The 16,328-nt window shown below is 44.8% G+C and overlaps 1 protein-coding gene across 1 annotated transcript in view; it reads right to left on the bottom strand.

Moving 5' to 3' along the window:
• Positions 1 to 1,165: 1,165 nt before the first annotated feature.
• LOC147970639 (uncharacterized) overlaps positions 1,166 to 16,328 on the bottom strand; it is a 40,991-nt gene continuing 25,828 nt past the window's right edge. Inside the window, exons 2-4 of the mRNA XM_087523540.1 lie at positions 2,916 to 3,001; positions 2,659 to 2,838; positions 1,166 to 2,574 (exon numbers count right to left, since the gene is read on the bottom strand). Coding sequence (XP_087379666.1) covers positions 1,166 to 2,574; positions 2,659 to 2,838; positions 2,916 to 3,001 — 1,675 coding nt within the window. The remainder of the gene's footprint in view (positions 2,575 to 2,658; positions 2,839 to 2,915; positions 3,002 to 16,328) is intronic.

The raw sequence follows: 16,328 nt of genomic DNA, 5'->3' as shown, positions 1-16,328 counted from the left end.
ACTCGTATACGGGTCACCTCGAGTGCTCGCTTATGATGAGCTTGAGCAAGAGCAGCTGCGACAAGATGACGTGCTGCTCCTTGAGGAAGACCGTCTTCAGGCTGCTGTACGAGCTGCTCGCTACCAGCAAGCTTTGCGCCGCTACCATAGCCGCAAAGTTAACGCCAGAAGTTTCGAGGAAGGCGACCTTGTTCTTCGGCGTGTTCAGTCCGCCAAGAATTCCAACAAGTTGACGCCGAAGTGGGAAGGCCCTTACCGGGTGAAACGAGTCACTAGGCCTGGCGCTGTCCGCCTTGAGACCGAAGATAGCATTCCGGTGAGCAATTCCTGGAACATTGAGCATCTTCGTAAGTTTTACCCGTAAGGCGCGGTTGCCGGAACCTGTTCCGGCAACCACCTTTTGTACAAGTCTTGCCGCTGAAGCATGTAATCCTTTGTACAAAGCCGGGCGCAGACCCCGTGCATAAGTAAAGCTCATGTGCTCCGCACATCTTGTCAATTTCATGCATTCTATTTTTTGCATATGTGATCTGACACTTTGTGCAGCACCAACTCCCCGGTAAGTAATAACGAGCCATAAGGCTCCATATCTTTATTTTCTCCTCTTTCTTTTTTCTCAAGGAAAGGAAGGTTCCCTCGCCCACAAGTTTGCTGGGGGGGAAGGAGAAGATGATGGTATGGACCAGGCGTCGTTCAAGAAAGTTTCGCCTTACCGGGAAGCAAACAACAGAAAAGATAAGTTGCCAAAGTTTGAGCAATCAGATTTTTTAAATTTTTAAGTTATCTCCCTTGAACGACCGCACTTTGTATGGAAAACCTGTGCGCGGAGGAACCAACTCGTAGCTAGTTGCGCCCTTACTTTGTTTCGAGTCCGCTCAACAACTTAAGTGAGTTGCGACTAGTTGCGACAAGGTTTCTTGTCGGTAGCGGCACCGCCAGCAGGCTGCTGACGTCCCGCACTCAGCGCTCGCGGCTAAGGTGCCTGCACCGGCAAGTTCCCTAAAAGCGTAGGTCAAAAACATACAAAGGGAGGAATCAAGTAAAGGGAATAACATTGCAATCATTACCCGGAATAGAGTTATATTACAAGGTAGCTTGTCGCGGCTCTAACAGATTGTTCTCATAACATGACCAGCAGCGACAAGAAAAGAAGAAAACAGGCGGCCTAGTCTACGCGATCGCCCTCAATCCTCTTGATCCTGCTCACCTTGTCCACAATGGGTGTGACAAGGGTCTTGAGCGCCTCCAGATCAGCATCCGGCGGCAGGGTCTTGAGGACGTTGGTGAGGTTGAGGCCCGGGTTGCGGAAGGCCACCTTCACCAACACCTTTTGAAGAACTCCCGTGCAGATCTTGCGCGACTCGTCGGCCAGCTGCTTTGGGATCCTCTCCCGGAGTCGCTGGAGGGCCGTCGCCACGCCTTTGAAGAACAAGACGAGCTTGGCACTGGGTTGGAGGTTCTCGTCGGAGGGATACCCGAGATCCTCCATCCCCAGCTGCGCCAGCTCCCTGTCAATGTCTGCGGCAACATTCACAAGACCCTCCGTCCAGTGCTCCACATTCTCCCTAAAAGCATTTTGGGCGGCGGCAGCACTCTCCAGCAGCGCCTTGTCGGCCTTGATCTCCTCCTTCAAGGCCGCCTCCTGCTCCTTGGCGCCGTCCAGCGTCTTGGTCAAAGTGGTCAGCCTCAACTCAAGATCTACGTTGGAGTCCTTGGCGGCGCTAAGCTCTTTGCGCTTCTCGGTGAGATCGGCCTCCAGCTGCGCCACCTTCGTCTCCAGCTCCTTCTTGGTGGCCTCGACAACTGCGGCAGCATCCTCTGCTTGCTTAAGGGCTCCGCCGAGTTTTTCCTCGCGCACGGCAAGCTCCTCCTCGTGGGCGTCAAGGTTGACTTTCCGCTGCGCCAGCTCGCCCTCCTGCGCAGACAGCTTCTCAGCGGCAAGCCGCTGTTGCTCTTCGACTTTGGCCTTCTCGAGGAAGAAGACCTTCTGCGCTTCGGCGAGTTGCTCTCGCTCCTCTGCCAGAGACCGGAGAGCTTCCTGGTTGAGACTCCGAAGCTCCTCCGCGCGCTTCTCGATGTCCGCTCCCGCCTTCGCGACAAGCGCCTCGCGGGAGTCCAGCTTGGCTTGCCGCGCGCGGTAGAGCGACAACAGCTTCCGCAGCAGCCGCTCCTCCTTAGGCTCGCCGCTGCTGCTGCTCGGCGCATCAACTAGCGTCAGCCCAGCGGAGGCGAGCACCTCTCCGTCAAAGATCTCTCCTTCGACCGGTGCCCTGGAGCTCGACGCCCAGGGGAGGTTGATGAAGACGCCATCGCCGGCCTTCAAGCAGACGCCTGGCTGGGGCTCTTCGGAGCCTGGCGCTGCGGCAGCGGCGGACGGGTCGGCGGTCGGCGTAGCGCCTGGCGCTCCTGTGGCCTCAGGGCCGTCAGTGCGATCGCCAGACCCCTCGCCAGCTGCTGCGGCGGCAGCTTTGGCGGCCTCGTCCCCGGCGGGATCATCAGCGCTGGCTGCTTCTTCGGTGGCAGCGGCGTCGTCAGCGGCAACCTCGGTCTCCATCGGCTCCGCAGCAGATGGGTCTGACGGCCGGAAAAGGGAGAAGAGTCAAGCAAATATCCAAAAAGAAGAAGAACCCAAGGGAAGTTTTGAAGCGAGAGGATTACCTGTACCGGGTTCTGCAGTCGTGGTCTCCGCCGCCGGGGGGCCGCTGGTGCTGTCCCTTGCCGGAGAACTCCCCCTTGCCGGAGACTTCTCCCTTGCCGGAGAACTCTCCCTTGTCGGAGGACTCTCCCTTGGCATTTCGGGGGCGGCCTCCGGGCGCTCCTGGTGAGGCTGCTCTGCTCCTACACAAACCAACAGTCAGATATCAGCAAATACAGAGTATCCATGCGCGCCTCACAGCGGAAAGCGAACCATATACTTACGCTGGGGGCTGCTCTGGAGAAAAGTTGCCGGGTCCGGCAAGGTTGTCTCGGACGCACCCCCTGCTGTCGCAGTGGGTTCGTCCTTGATGATAATCACCGGGACCTTGGCTCTCTTCGCTGCTCTCTGGGCCAGAGTCCTAAAGAGGAATAAGTCCAGAGCAAAGCAAATGAAATACAAGACAAAACAGCAAGAATTGAAGAACTACAAGTACAACAAGAGAATCTTACTCTTCTTCTTCCTCGTCGGAGCTGAATGCGGAGAAGTCGAAGTCCGTCTCACGTCCGGCGCGAGGAGGCGGAGGAGTAGTTTCCCTTGGCCGCTTGGCGGGAACAGCGGCGGTGGTCTGAGACGACCCCGCTCCGGCTGCCGCCGCGGCGTGAGAAGCGGCAGGAGCAGAAGCGGTGGTCCGGGTGGACCCCGCTCCAGTTGCTGCAGCAGCGTGAGGTGCTCCCGCGGCAACAGTACTTGCCGCGGTGGAGCGTGTTGCGCGGCGCGGCAGCTGTTGACTCGTCTGCCGCTCCGCTACGTCCCCGGCCTTGCGGAGACGCCTTCTTGGTGGGGATGGAGGCTCTGCTTGCGGCAAGCTGCCTGAAGATGAGGAGGAAGACGAGTTGATCTCCAGCGAGCCGCTCGTATCCTTGGCGGGCTCGCTCGACTCGACGCCATGCCCAGCAAGCTCTTTCTCGCCAACGGGCTCCTCTCGCTCGGCACGGCTTGTCGCCTCTGCTGCATCTGCCTCCTCCACGGTGAATCCAAATTCGCCCGCGGCTGCGGCTGCCGCCGCCTCTTCCAGCCTAGTGGCAATGCGTGTCATCTCCGCATCGGTGGTGTCGCGGGTGAGGCTATCCTTTTCGTCGGAGCGGACCGGCACTTCTACCAAGCCGTCAAAGAACTCCTGCACGACGTTGTCTGCAGGCTCTTGCCAAGTTGGGACAATTCCATGCGAATCGCACAGCGGCATCATTGCACGGATGCGGTCGAGTGCGGAGTTGTTGCACAGCGGAACGACACCCTGCGGCAACCTGAACACTTCGGGATGTTGAGGGTCGTACTTGAACAGCTCCTGGAGCATCGCGTTGAGCTCCAGAACAGTGAAGTTGAAGTTGAGGCCCGGACGCAGCCTCATGATATCCGCCGCATTCTTGAATTCCCAGGCGGGTCTCCCCCGTTCCTGCAGGGGGGCGATGCGGCGACGAAGAAAATCTGTGCCAACAGCGCCTACAGTGAGCCCGGCAAGCCTGAGGCATAGGATCCGGGTGACGGCAATCTTCAGCCTATCGTCTTCCGGGGCCACGTCACTCCAATCGCTGCCGCGTGCTACTGGGGCTTGGCGCCGGGCGGTAAACGGCTGCGGGTTCTCCTCGACAATCCAGCACCAGTCTGCTCTCCACTCCTCCCACTTGCCGCGGAACTCTCCCTCCAGATAAGTGTCCTTCTTGCTGGCCCTTGAGATCCAGGCGATTCCGCCGGATAAAGGCTCTCCTCTCTCTACTCGGGGCATAAAGAAGTGGCGAAAAAGGGCTACATTGGGATGGACTCCGACAAAGTTTTCGCAGAGATGTGCGAAAACTGCCATGGTCAGAACAGCATTGGGGTGAAGTCAAGGAGGTGGAACCCGTAGGTGTTCATAATATCGCAGAAAAACTCAGAGAAAGGTGGGTAGAGCCCGCAGTAGAAGAACAAGGCAAAGAAGGGATATCCATTTGGAGCCATTTTCCAAGCGGCAGCTGGAAGTACCTTCGTGCGCGGATGCGCTCGCGTCTCCATCGACCAGAAGAGGTAGTAGTTCTCCCTCAGCTCTCTCGCGGCGAGCTTGGGGGGGAAGATTGCCCGCTCCTTTCGCAGCGCCGCAAGCCGCTGCGCCTCGGTCGACTTCACAACCTTCCCTTTGTCGGCTCTCGGAGCCATGGTGGAAGTGGTGGAGGAGGTCGACGGTGTTGGTGGTGCTAGTGGCGATGGGGCGGGGCGCTGCTCTCTTTCAATTTTGGGAAGACGAGGGAGCGGCAGAGGTTTCCGAGATTGGAGTAGCAACCGGCGAATGGACGAACTACCCCTATTTCCCCTGCTTATAAAGAGAAAGGGGGCGGGCGTTCCGCCTTTCCGAATAAAGAAACCACCCACGATCTCTCCCACGACGCCGCATTCAACACGTGCCGTTCGGGGAGGGCGCGGTGGATACGGGGAGAGATACGGCGTAACCTAGGCCGCGCGTGCCCGTGCCCTGTTTTGGGCCTGGCCCAACAGCGCTCGGCACCGTGTATGGCCCAGGCCCGGGGGCTCCTGTCGGTGTACTAGAGTAGGGGTACCCTAGTATCCCGAACTTGTGCACGGGCAGTCGCAGCATCCCGCGGCAAGGCTTGCCGGGTGACCGCCAAGGTCCTCCGTGGTTCCTTTGGAGCCATTCAAGGACAAAGTATCCAAACCAAGGCACCTCAAGACCCCGGCAAGAGGAGCTTGCCGGGAAGGCCAACCAAGGCATCTCAAGGAGCTTGCCGAGACGCGCCACGCATCCCGGCAAGGCCCGGTGAGCGACAAGCTCCCGGACGCGACAAGACAACGACCACGGCAAGGCGCTTGCCGCGGCAAGCCACCACTCTGTGCCCGCGCTCCAGCACATCCACCAACGTGCCGCTCTGGGACCCTTCCAGGCGTACGTGGCGGGAGGCTGTGCAGCCAGCGGCGCGCAGTGGCAAGCGGCGCTGACAAGATTGCCATCGTGGCGAGCGGTGGCGTCCCTGACGGTCCCTTTTGCACTATTTAGGCGACACAGACGGGCATTTAATGCCCTGGTCCCCTACCGTCAGGGTTAGGTATGATACACTATAGCAGGTAGCTATACGAACCGCAGCACCTTTCCATTTTTACCCTTGCCTACGTTGCCACCTGTCGGTGACCCCTTGAGCATATAAAAGGAGGCCCACGCGCAACGTAGAAGGGGGGGAAGAAAAAGGGAACACTCACGCTCGGTCTCGTTAGCTGCTGGGGTGTACTGTAGCACTCCGTGCTCCCGAGCAAGAACTCAATACAAACCACAAAGCAGGAGTAGGGTTTTACGCATCCGTGCGGCCCGAACCTGGGTAAACTGCTCGTGTGCTTCGCCTCGATCCGCTCTTCGTGCGACCCTCGCCCCCGCCGAACTGAAAGGGACTTGGTCCGCTGGTCCCATAGGTGCTCGTGGATCAGATCCCCGGCACCAAGATAATCATCAAAACAAGTGGCATAAATTCCACCAAAGAAATCTCCATCTAAGGCATTATTATGTAACCAACGTGCAATGATAGCCCCCAAATTATGTTGTTTATCATTCATTACTGCGCTCTTGAGAACACTCAAATCAAAAGCGCAAAGGTGGCTATGGTCATGTTTACCATTGATGTGTCTACCTATAAAGAGAGCAAAATAATGTAAAGCAGGAAAGTGAATGCTCCCTATAGTAGCTTGTGTTACGCTTCTAGTTTCACCTAGAGTGATGCTAGCAAGGAACTCAATGTAATCAAATTTACGAGGTTCAGTATAAATGCCCCATTGCTGAATTTTGCATGCTTCATTAAATTGTTCAAGGTCCATGCGAAATGATTTATCATAAAGATTAAATAGAACAAAATGTGTATTGCGATGGACTGAATACTCAAATCTCCGCACAAAAGAATCAGTGAGATTGTAATATTGCAAGCACTTATCTGACAAGAAGTCCGTCAGGCTGGTGTTTTGCATGTACATATCAAATTCTTCCTTGAAACCTGCGTGAGTCATTAAGTAATCCGACAGGAACTCGCAAGGTTGCACTAGAGCTTCGCTTGGTGGTTCGAGGTACGGCTCACGTATAGGGAGCCTTGAGGATTGTTTTCTTTGAGGAACCACCTTGGAACATCTTCCTAAACATTGTCTCCCACTGAAAATTTCTGACATTTTTAGTGACTTCAAAATAAAAGTGAACAAAACTCAACAAAATTGATAGCAACTACTCCTACAAGTGCCTAGAGGCCATATCTTGGACCAAAACTAGTTTGGAGCATATAAATTTGACATGCAAGCTGAAGAACATGGTCACCTACAGTTGTTAAATGTGCAAATAATAAACCACTAGAACAAAAACTAATTGGACCAACGGAGGAGTCACATACAGATGAGCAACCCCCCAAACCAGTTTTGAAAACGGAGTTCTGAGCAAGGAGATCGAAAATGACAGCAAGATGAGCAAGAACACGGGTTTGAATAGGTTGGTGATTTTTTATAGAGGAATAAGAAGAGCATGGGTGGCTGGAATAAGTGAGGGGGCATACGTGGGCCCCACAAACCTGCTAGGCACGCCCTGTGAGCTTGTGGCTCACAGGTGCACCCCCTTGGGGTGTGTTCAGTGCCAATAATTTTCAAATATTACAGAAAAAACATATTAAATTTTCAGGGCATTTGAAGAACTTCTATTTTCTGGTCATTTTTTTATTGCACGGGTAATTCACAAAACAGCATAATCATAGCATTTCTACTTTATTAATTCTGAATAATAGAAAGTAAAAAAAGTGGGTACAGAAGGTTGTGTTTACTAAATTCATCGACCACATGCCCGTCAAAAGGAATCCATTAATAAGGTTGATCAAGTCTTATTAACAAACTTCTTCCGAATGACATGAAACCGGAAAATCTTCGTGTGACACTAGGTTACCTCAACGGGGATACGCATGTCCCCAACAATAAGAATTTCATATTTCCTTTTGACAGTAGGAAGAGGGAATTCAAAATCTCCAATAGTAATTGTTGAAATTTTTGCAATTGAATTGATACTATTCACTTGAGGTTGTTTCTTAGGAAAGTGCACCGTATGCTCATTACCATTGACATGAAAAGTGACATTGCCTTTGTTGCAATCAATACAACCCCTGTAGTGTTCAAAAAGGGTCTACCAAGGATGATCGACATACTGTCATCCTCGGGTATATCAAGAATAACAAAGTCTGTTAAGATAGTAACATTTGCAACTACGACAGGCACATCCTCACAAATACCGATGGGTATAGTAGTTGATTTATCAGCCATTTTCAAAAAGATTCTAGTTGGTGTCACCATATTCAGATCAAGTCTCCGATATAAAGAGAAAGGCATAACACTAACACCGGCTCCTAGATCACAAAAAGCGGTTTTAACATAGTTTGTTCTAATGGAGCAATGTATAGTTGGTATTCCTGGGTCTCCTAATTTCTTCGGTATTCCACCCTTAAATGTGTAATTAGCCGGCATGGTGGAAATTTTATCTTTCGGTATCTTTCTTTTATTTGTAACAATATCTTTCATATACTCAGCATAAGGAGACATTTTCAGAATATCAGTCAAACAAAGACGCAAAAAGACAGGTCTAAGAATTTCAACAAAGTGCTCAAATTCTTCATCATATTTATTCCTTGAAGCTTAGGAGGAAAGGGCATGGGTTTTTGAACCCATGGTTCTCTTTCTTTACCATGTTTCCTAGCAATGAAGTCTCTCTTATCATATCTTTTATTCTTAGGTTGTGGGTTATCAAGATCAACAGCAGGTTTTATTTTCACATCATTATCATTACTAGGTTGAGCATCAACATGAACATCATCATTATCATTGTTACTACTAGGTTCATGTTCATCACCTGATTGTGTTTTAGCATCAGAAATAGAAATATCATTTGGATTCTCACGTGTGTCTACAGTGGGTTCACTAGAGGCATGCAAAGTCCTATCATCTTTCTTTTTCCTTTTCATGGACTAGGTGCATCAGTATTAGTTCTTTGAGAGTCTTGTTCAATTCTTCTAGGGTGGCCTTCAGGATACAAAGGTTCCTAAGTCATTTGTAGCACTCCTAGTCATAACTCTAACATCATGATCATTCATCTCATTGTTCATCTCATTAAGCAAATCAATTTGTGCCTTGAGGACTTGTTCTACTTGAGTTTTTATCATGGAAGCATGTTTACTCACACCCTTGAGATCATTAATAGATCTAAACATATAGTCACTCAAGTGTTCAATCATATAAGCATTTAGTTTCAATTGTCTACTAGCATATGCATTGAAGTTTTCTTGTTTAACAATAAAGTTATCAAATTCATCCGAGCATTGACTAGCAGATTTAGTATAAGGAATATCACCTTCATCAAATCTATAGAGAGAATTTACCACTACTACCTGTGTCTGGGTATTAAGACCATGTATTTCTTCAATCGGTGGTAAATTCTTAACATCTTCAGCTTTAATACATTTTTCTTTCATAGATTTCTTTGCCTCTTGAATATCTTCAGGACTGAGAAATAGAATACCCCTCTTCTTCAGAGTAGGTTTAGGCGGTGGCTCAGGAAGAGTCCAATCATTATCATTCCTCAGTATATTAAATAGTTCTTAAGCTTGTTCAACAGTTCGTTCCCTAAAAACACAACCAGCACAACTAACTAGGTGGTCCCTGGAAGCATCGGTTAATCCATTATAAAAGATATCAAGTATTTCATTTTTCTTGAGAGGATGGTCAGGAAAAAGCATTAAGTAATTGGAGAAGCCTCCCCCAAGCTTGTGGTAGACTCTCTTCTTCAATTTGCACAAAGTTAAATATTTCCTATAAAGCAGCTTCTTTCTTATGAGCGGCAAAATATTTTTCCAGAGAAGTAATATATCATATCCTGGGGACTGATACGTCTCCAACGTATCTATAATTTTTTATTGTCCCATGTTGTTATATTATCAATCTTGGATGTTTTATAATCATTTTATATCATTTTTTGGTACTAACCTATTGACATAGTGCCAACTGCCAGTTGCTGTTTTTCCATTTTTTTACATCACAGAAAATCAATATCAGACGGAGTCCAAATGCCCCGAAACTTTACGGAGAATTTTTATGGGCCAGAAGGAACACAACGGGCCCTGGTTGCGCCTGAGGGGTGCCCCGAGGGGGGCACAATCCACCAGGGCACGCCAGGAGGCCCAGGCGCGCCCTGGTGGGTTGTGCCCACCTCGGGTGCCCCCCGGACCGCCTCTTTGCTCTATAAATACCCCAATATTCTAGAAACCCTAGGGGAGTTGATGAAATATTCATCCAGCCGCCGCAGAGTCCAGAACCACCAGATCCAATGTAGACACCATCTCGGATGGGGTTCACCACCTCCATTGGTGCCTCTCCGATGATGCGTGAGTTGTTCTTTGTAGACCTTCGGGTCCGTAGTTAGTAGCTAGATGGCTTCATCTGTCTCTCTCTCCCTTGATTCTCGATACAATGGTCTCTTGGAGATCCATATGATGTAACTCTTTTGCGGTGTGTTTGTTGGTATCTGGTGAACTTTGAGTTTATGATCAATCATATCGTTTTATATCCATGGAAGTTATTTGAGTTTCTTTGATCTCTCATATGCATGATTCCTTATAGCCTCGTATTTCTTCTCTGATACTTGAGTTTTGTTTGGCCAACTTGATCTATTTATCTTGCAATGGGAAGAGGTGCTTTGTAGTGGGTTTGATCTTACGGTGCTTGATCCCAGTGACAGAAAGGGAAACAACACGTATGTATCATTGCTACTAAGAATAAAACAATAGGGTCTACCTCTACATACATAGATCTTGTCTACATCATGTCATCGGTCTTATGCATTACTCCGTTTTTCCATGAACTTAATACACTAGATGCATGCTGGATAGCAGTCGATGTGTGGAGTAATAGTAGTAGATGCAGGCAGGAGTCGGTCTACTAATCTTGGATGTGATGCATATATAATGATCATTGCCTGGATATCATCATGAGTATTTGAAGTTCTATCAATTGCCCAACAGTAATTTGTTTACCCACCGTTTGCTATTTTTCTCGAGAGAAGCCACTAGTGAAACCTATGGCCCCCGGGTCTTCTTTCTCATATATTTGCCTTTGCGATCTACTTTTCTCTTGCTTTTATTTTCAGATCTACTAAACCAAAAACCCAAAAATACTTTGCTGCAATTTATTATTATTTATTTATTTGGCGTTTGATCTACCAATCTACTACAAATTTACCTCACGTCTGTTTGCCTATCTTGAGGCACCATACCCCGGAAGGGATTGACAACCCCTTTAACACATTGGGTTGTGAGAAGTTGTTATTTGTGTGCAGGTGTTGTTTACGTTGTGTTGTTTAGTTCTCCTACTGGTTCGATAACCTTGGTTTCATATCTGAGGGGGATACCTGCCGCCGTTGTGCTACATCATCCCTTCCTCTTTGGGGAAATACCGACGTAGCTTCAAGCGATATCAAAAGGAATTTCTGGCGCCATTGCCGGGGAGGATCTTCAACGGATACCAGGTTCCTAATCACAAATATAATCTCCTCACAATTTACATTATTTTCCATTTGCCTCTTGTTTTCCTCTCACCCACTTCACAAAAATTTACAGTTTTATTCGCCTTTCTTTTCCGTTCATCGTTTTCTTGTCGGATCTGTTTTGGCGTGCAATCTTGTTGTGCGGTCATCATGACTCAAGAGAACACCAAGTTATGTGATTTCTCAAATACCAACAACAATGATTTTATCGGCACTCCGCTTGCTCCTCCCGCCACTAGTGCGGAGACTTGTGATATTAATACTGCTTTGCTGAATCTTGTTATGAAAGACCAATTTTCGGGTACTCCTAATAAGGATGTCGCGTCCCATCTCAATACCTTCATGGAATTATGCGATATGCAAAATAAAAAAAAGATGTGGACAATGATGTGGTCAAGATGAAATTATTTCCGTTTTCCTTGCGTGATTCTTCAAAATTTTGGTTCTCTTCTTTTCCTCACAATAGTATCGATTCTTGGAATAAGTGCAAAGATGCTTTTATCACTAAGTATTTTCTTCCTGCAAAAATTATTTCCCTTAGAACCCAGATCATGAATTTCAAGCAACTTGAACATGACATTGTTGCACAATCTTGGGAAAGTATGAAAATGATGCTAAGGAATTGCCCAACTCATGGGTTAAATCTTTGGATGATCATATAAAAAATTTATGCGGGATTGAATTTTGTTTCTCGTAATCTTTTAGATTCCGCTGCGGGTGGTACTTTTATGGAAATTACTTTGGGTGAAGCCACAAAATTGCTTGATAATATTATGGTAAATTATTCGCAATGGCATAGTAAAAGAGCTCCTACTAGTAAAGAAGTTAATTCAGTTGAAGAAATTTCTTCTTTGAGTGAAAAAGTTGATGCTCTTGTGAAATTGGTTGCTAGTAGAAGTGCTCATATTGATTTTAATGATACGTCTTTGTCTACTTTGATTGAGCAAAATAGTGATGCCATAGATGTGAATTTTATCTCTCAAAATAATTTCAACAACAATGCTTATAGAGGTGATTTTAATCCTATGCCTTTTCCTAGTAATTCCTCTAATAATTATGGTAATTCCGATGGAAATAAATCATATAATAATAATAGGAACACCTCTGATCTTGATAATAATATTAAATAATTTCTCAATACACAGAAAATTTTCAACACTTTCGTAGAAGAAAAGTTGAGTAAGATAGATGATTTGTCTAGAAGTGTTGATAGAATTGCTCATGATGTGGAAAATCTCAAGATGAAAATGTTTGTGCCTAAAGTAGATGAATCAATTAAAGCTATTTATGTTTCTATGGATGAAAGTAAGAAAAGAACCGCTATGCTTAGAGCTAAAAGAGATTTTTTTTAGAAAAAGCGTTTTCTAGTGATTTTTTTCGCAAAAGTGATGAAGATCTTAAAATGATTGGTGTTTCTTCTATTGATTCCTTGTTTAGTAAAATTAATATTGATGAAAAAGGGATTGGAGAAGAGTCAACTTTAGGTAGAAGGTGTCCCAATATTCGGAGGGTGAAAATCTTGTTGAGAAAATTGATGAAAGTGGGTTTGGAGAGGTCAAAACTTTAACTAGTGATGTGCCCACTCTTTTGGATTAAAAAGACTTTAATTATGATAGTTGCTCCTTGATTGATTGTATTTCTTTGTCGCAATCCATGATAAATTCACCCCATGCTTATGAACAAAATAAGGCTTTTACTAAACATATTGTTGATGCTATGATGAAAGCTTTTGAAGAAAAATTGGAATTAGAAGTATCAATTCCTAGAAAATTGCATGATTAATGGGAACCTACTATCAAAGTCAAGATTAAAAATTATGAGTGTTTTGCTTTGTGTGACTTGGGTGCTAGTGTTTCTACAATTCTGAAATCTTTATGTGATGTGCTTGGTCTTACCGATCTTGAATCATGTTCTTTGAATTTGCACTTAGCAGATTCTACTATTAAAAAGCCTATGGTAAGAATTAATTATGTTCTTATTCTTGCAAATAGGAATTATGTGCCCATAGATTTTATTTTTCTTGATATTGATTGCAATCCATCTTGTCCAATTATTCTTGGTAGACCGTTTTTACGCACTATTGGTGTCGTGATTGATATGAAGGAAGGAAATATTAAGTTACAATTTCCTTTGAGGAAGGGTATGGAACACTTTCCTAGAACAAGAATTAAGCCACCATATGAATCAATCATGAGGGCATCTTATGGATCTCGAACCAAAGATGACAAAACTTAGATCCTTGCTTTCTGCCTAGCTAACGGCGTAAAACTATAGCGCTTGTTGGGAGGCAACCCAATGAATAAAATTTATTTTTGCTTTTTGTTTCCTGTTTTTGAGTGTTAGCACAATTATTCTATTGTTAAGATTGTGTTTTTATGTTTTAATTAGTGTTTGTTCCAAGTAAAGCCTTTAGGATCTTCTTGGGTGATAGTTGTTTGATCTTGCTGAAAAAACAGAAACATTTATGCTCACGAAAATATTTTATATTTTTTACCAGAGAGTGATAAAATACCCATTCCACTTGAAGTAGATCAATATACAAATTTCTCAGGTCTTCCTAATTTTTCAAAAAAAATTGGAGTTACAGAAGTATTCGAAATAGTCAGATTGCTACAGACTGTTCTGTTTTGACAGATTCTATTTTATTTGTGTTGTGTGCTTATTTTGATGGCTCTATGGTTTTATTTGATGAGTTTTTGCCATAGAAAAGTTGGAATATAGTAGATATAATACAAAAACAAAATATGAATTGGTTTGATACAGCACTTATAGTAGTGATTTATAATTCTTATACTAACAGATCCCACGAATGTTTTGTTGAGTTTTGTGTGATTGAAGTTTTCAAGTTTTGGGTTATCTTACGATGGATGAAGGAATAAGGGATAGAAGAGCCTAAGATTAGGGATGCCCCGGCATCCCAAGATATTATTCAAAAATGAGCAACCAACTAAGCTTGGGGATGCCCCCGAGTGGCATCCCCTCTTTCTTCTAACGACCATCGGTATTTTACTCGAAACTATATTTTTATTCATCACAGGATATGTGTTTTGCTTGGAGCGTCTTGTATGATATGAGTCTTTGTTTGTTTTATTTTTGTGTCTTAAATTATCAATCCTTGCTGGACACACCTATTTGAGAGAGCCAAAATTATGTCATGACTTGTTAGAATTGTTCTCCATGCTTCACTTAAATTTTTATGAGCTATGGACTTGCTCTAGTGCTTCACTTATATCTTTTTTAGCACAATGTGCTTTAGTATTTTTGAAGAAATGCTCTCTTGCTTCACTTAGATTTATTTGAGAGTTAGTAAATTTTAAAGAAATTCTCTCTTGCTTCACTTAAATTAATTTGAGAGAAAGAAATATTATGCTCATGATCTTCACTTATATTTGTTTAAGCTTATGAAAAGCAGCACAAGAAAATTAGTCCCAGAGTGATAGATATCCAAGAAGGATATAATAAAAACTTTCATGAAGATCATTGTACAAAATAAACTTGATTCTTAGTAATAGTTTTGAGATATGATGATGTGATATGTGAGTCATCTTGATGAGTAATTATGCTTTAGTAAGAATATTGGCGTTAAGGTTTGTGATTCCCTATGCAAGTACGAAAGTCAATAGTCATGCAATGAAATTACATCCTACTTGTGGCACATTATTCGGTGTTATTTATGCGTAATGCTTGCTTATGAGATTATCTGTTTCTTGGTTCGCTTCTCAATCTTTTGCTAGCCTTCATTTTGCACTAAGTATGATCTCTACTTGTGCATCCAAAAACCTTTAAACCAATTTTGCCACATGAGTCCACCATATCTACCTATATGCGGTATTCTTTTGCCGTTCTAAGCAAATTTGTATGTGCCATCTCTAATTTTCAAAATTAACTTCTCTTTTGTGTGTTCGTTTCGCTCGCGGAGCGGTGAGGGTGGCTAATATTTTCCATGCTAGATGTGTTATTCTCATGATGAGTGTTTATTCACTTGTCATTGCACGAGAGTAAGGCAAAGGTATTAGGGATGCCCAGTCCCGAAATGCAAAAATGAATTTACTTTATGTTATCAAATAATAAATTCCTTGGAAAGTGTTGGTATGGAGGGCACCCGTGGATATGGTTAGCCATGGAAAGTGAAAGTATGGTGGAAAAAGGAATAAACTTTATTTTCTGTTTGGGAACCGCCTATGATATATCTATGCATGGAAAGTATTGGGAACTCTAAGTCGTTTTCGTTGGTGGGATGGATACACCTCCCAAAACGTTTTATCTCTAAGTTTTTCGCTTTGAGCTCTCGCACCTCTACAAATCCCTACTTCCCTCTGCGAAGGGTCTTTCTTTTACTTTATGCAATTTTTATTTTGAGTCTCCATCTTCTCTTATAAAAGTACCAACTAGGAGGCAATGTGATCGTACTTAAGTATTGGGTGTAGCTAATACTCGAATGTGTTTCATGAATGGATCAATGGTTGAGCATGATGGGCTAGGGATAACTTATTTTAGCGTTGATATTTTGAAAGACATGGTTTCTTGTTGATATGCTTGAGTATCTAAATTATCATGTCAAAACTAGACTATTGTTTTGAACAACTAAAAGTCCAAATGTCCATGTTATAAAGAAAAGAAATATGATATGACATGTTAGGCAGCATTCCACATCAAAAAATCTGTTTTTATCACTTACCTACTCGAGGACGAGTAGGAATTAAGCTTGGGGATGATGATACGTCTCCAACGTATCTATAATTTTTGATTGTCCCATGCTATTATATTATCAATCTTGGATGTTTTATAATCATTTTATAGTCATTTTATATCATTTTTGGTACTAACCTATTGACATAGTGCCAAGTGCCAGTTGCTGTTTTTTCCATGTTTTTTACATCGTAGAAAATCAATATCACACGGCGTCCAAATGCCCCGAAACTTTGCGGTGTGTTTGTTAGGATCTGATGAACTTTGAGTTTATGATTAGTCATATCTTTTTATATCCATGAAAGTTATTTGAGTTTCTTTGATCTCTTATATGCATGATTGCTTATAGCCTCATATTTCTTCTTTGATATTTGGGTTTTGTTTGGCCAACTTGATCTATTTATCTTGCAATGGGAA

Source organism: Triticum urartu, chromosome 5A (assembly GCF_056163025.1).
Source record: "Triticum urartu cultivar PI428250 chromosome 5A, HENAU_Tu73, whole genome shotgun sequence".
Classification (NCBI taxonomy): domain Eukaryota; kingdom Viridiplantae; phylum Streptophyta; class Magnoliopsida; order Poales; family Poaceae; genus Triticum; species Triticum urartu.
The sequence above is the reverse complement of the archived record's forward strand: the minus strand, read 5'-3'. Positions and strand labels throughout refer to the sequence as shown.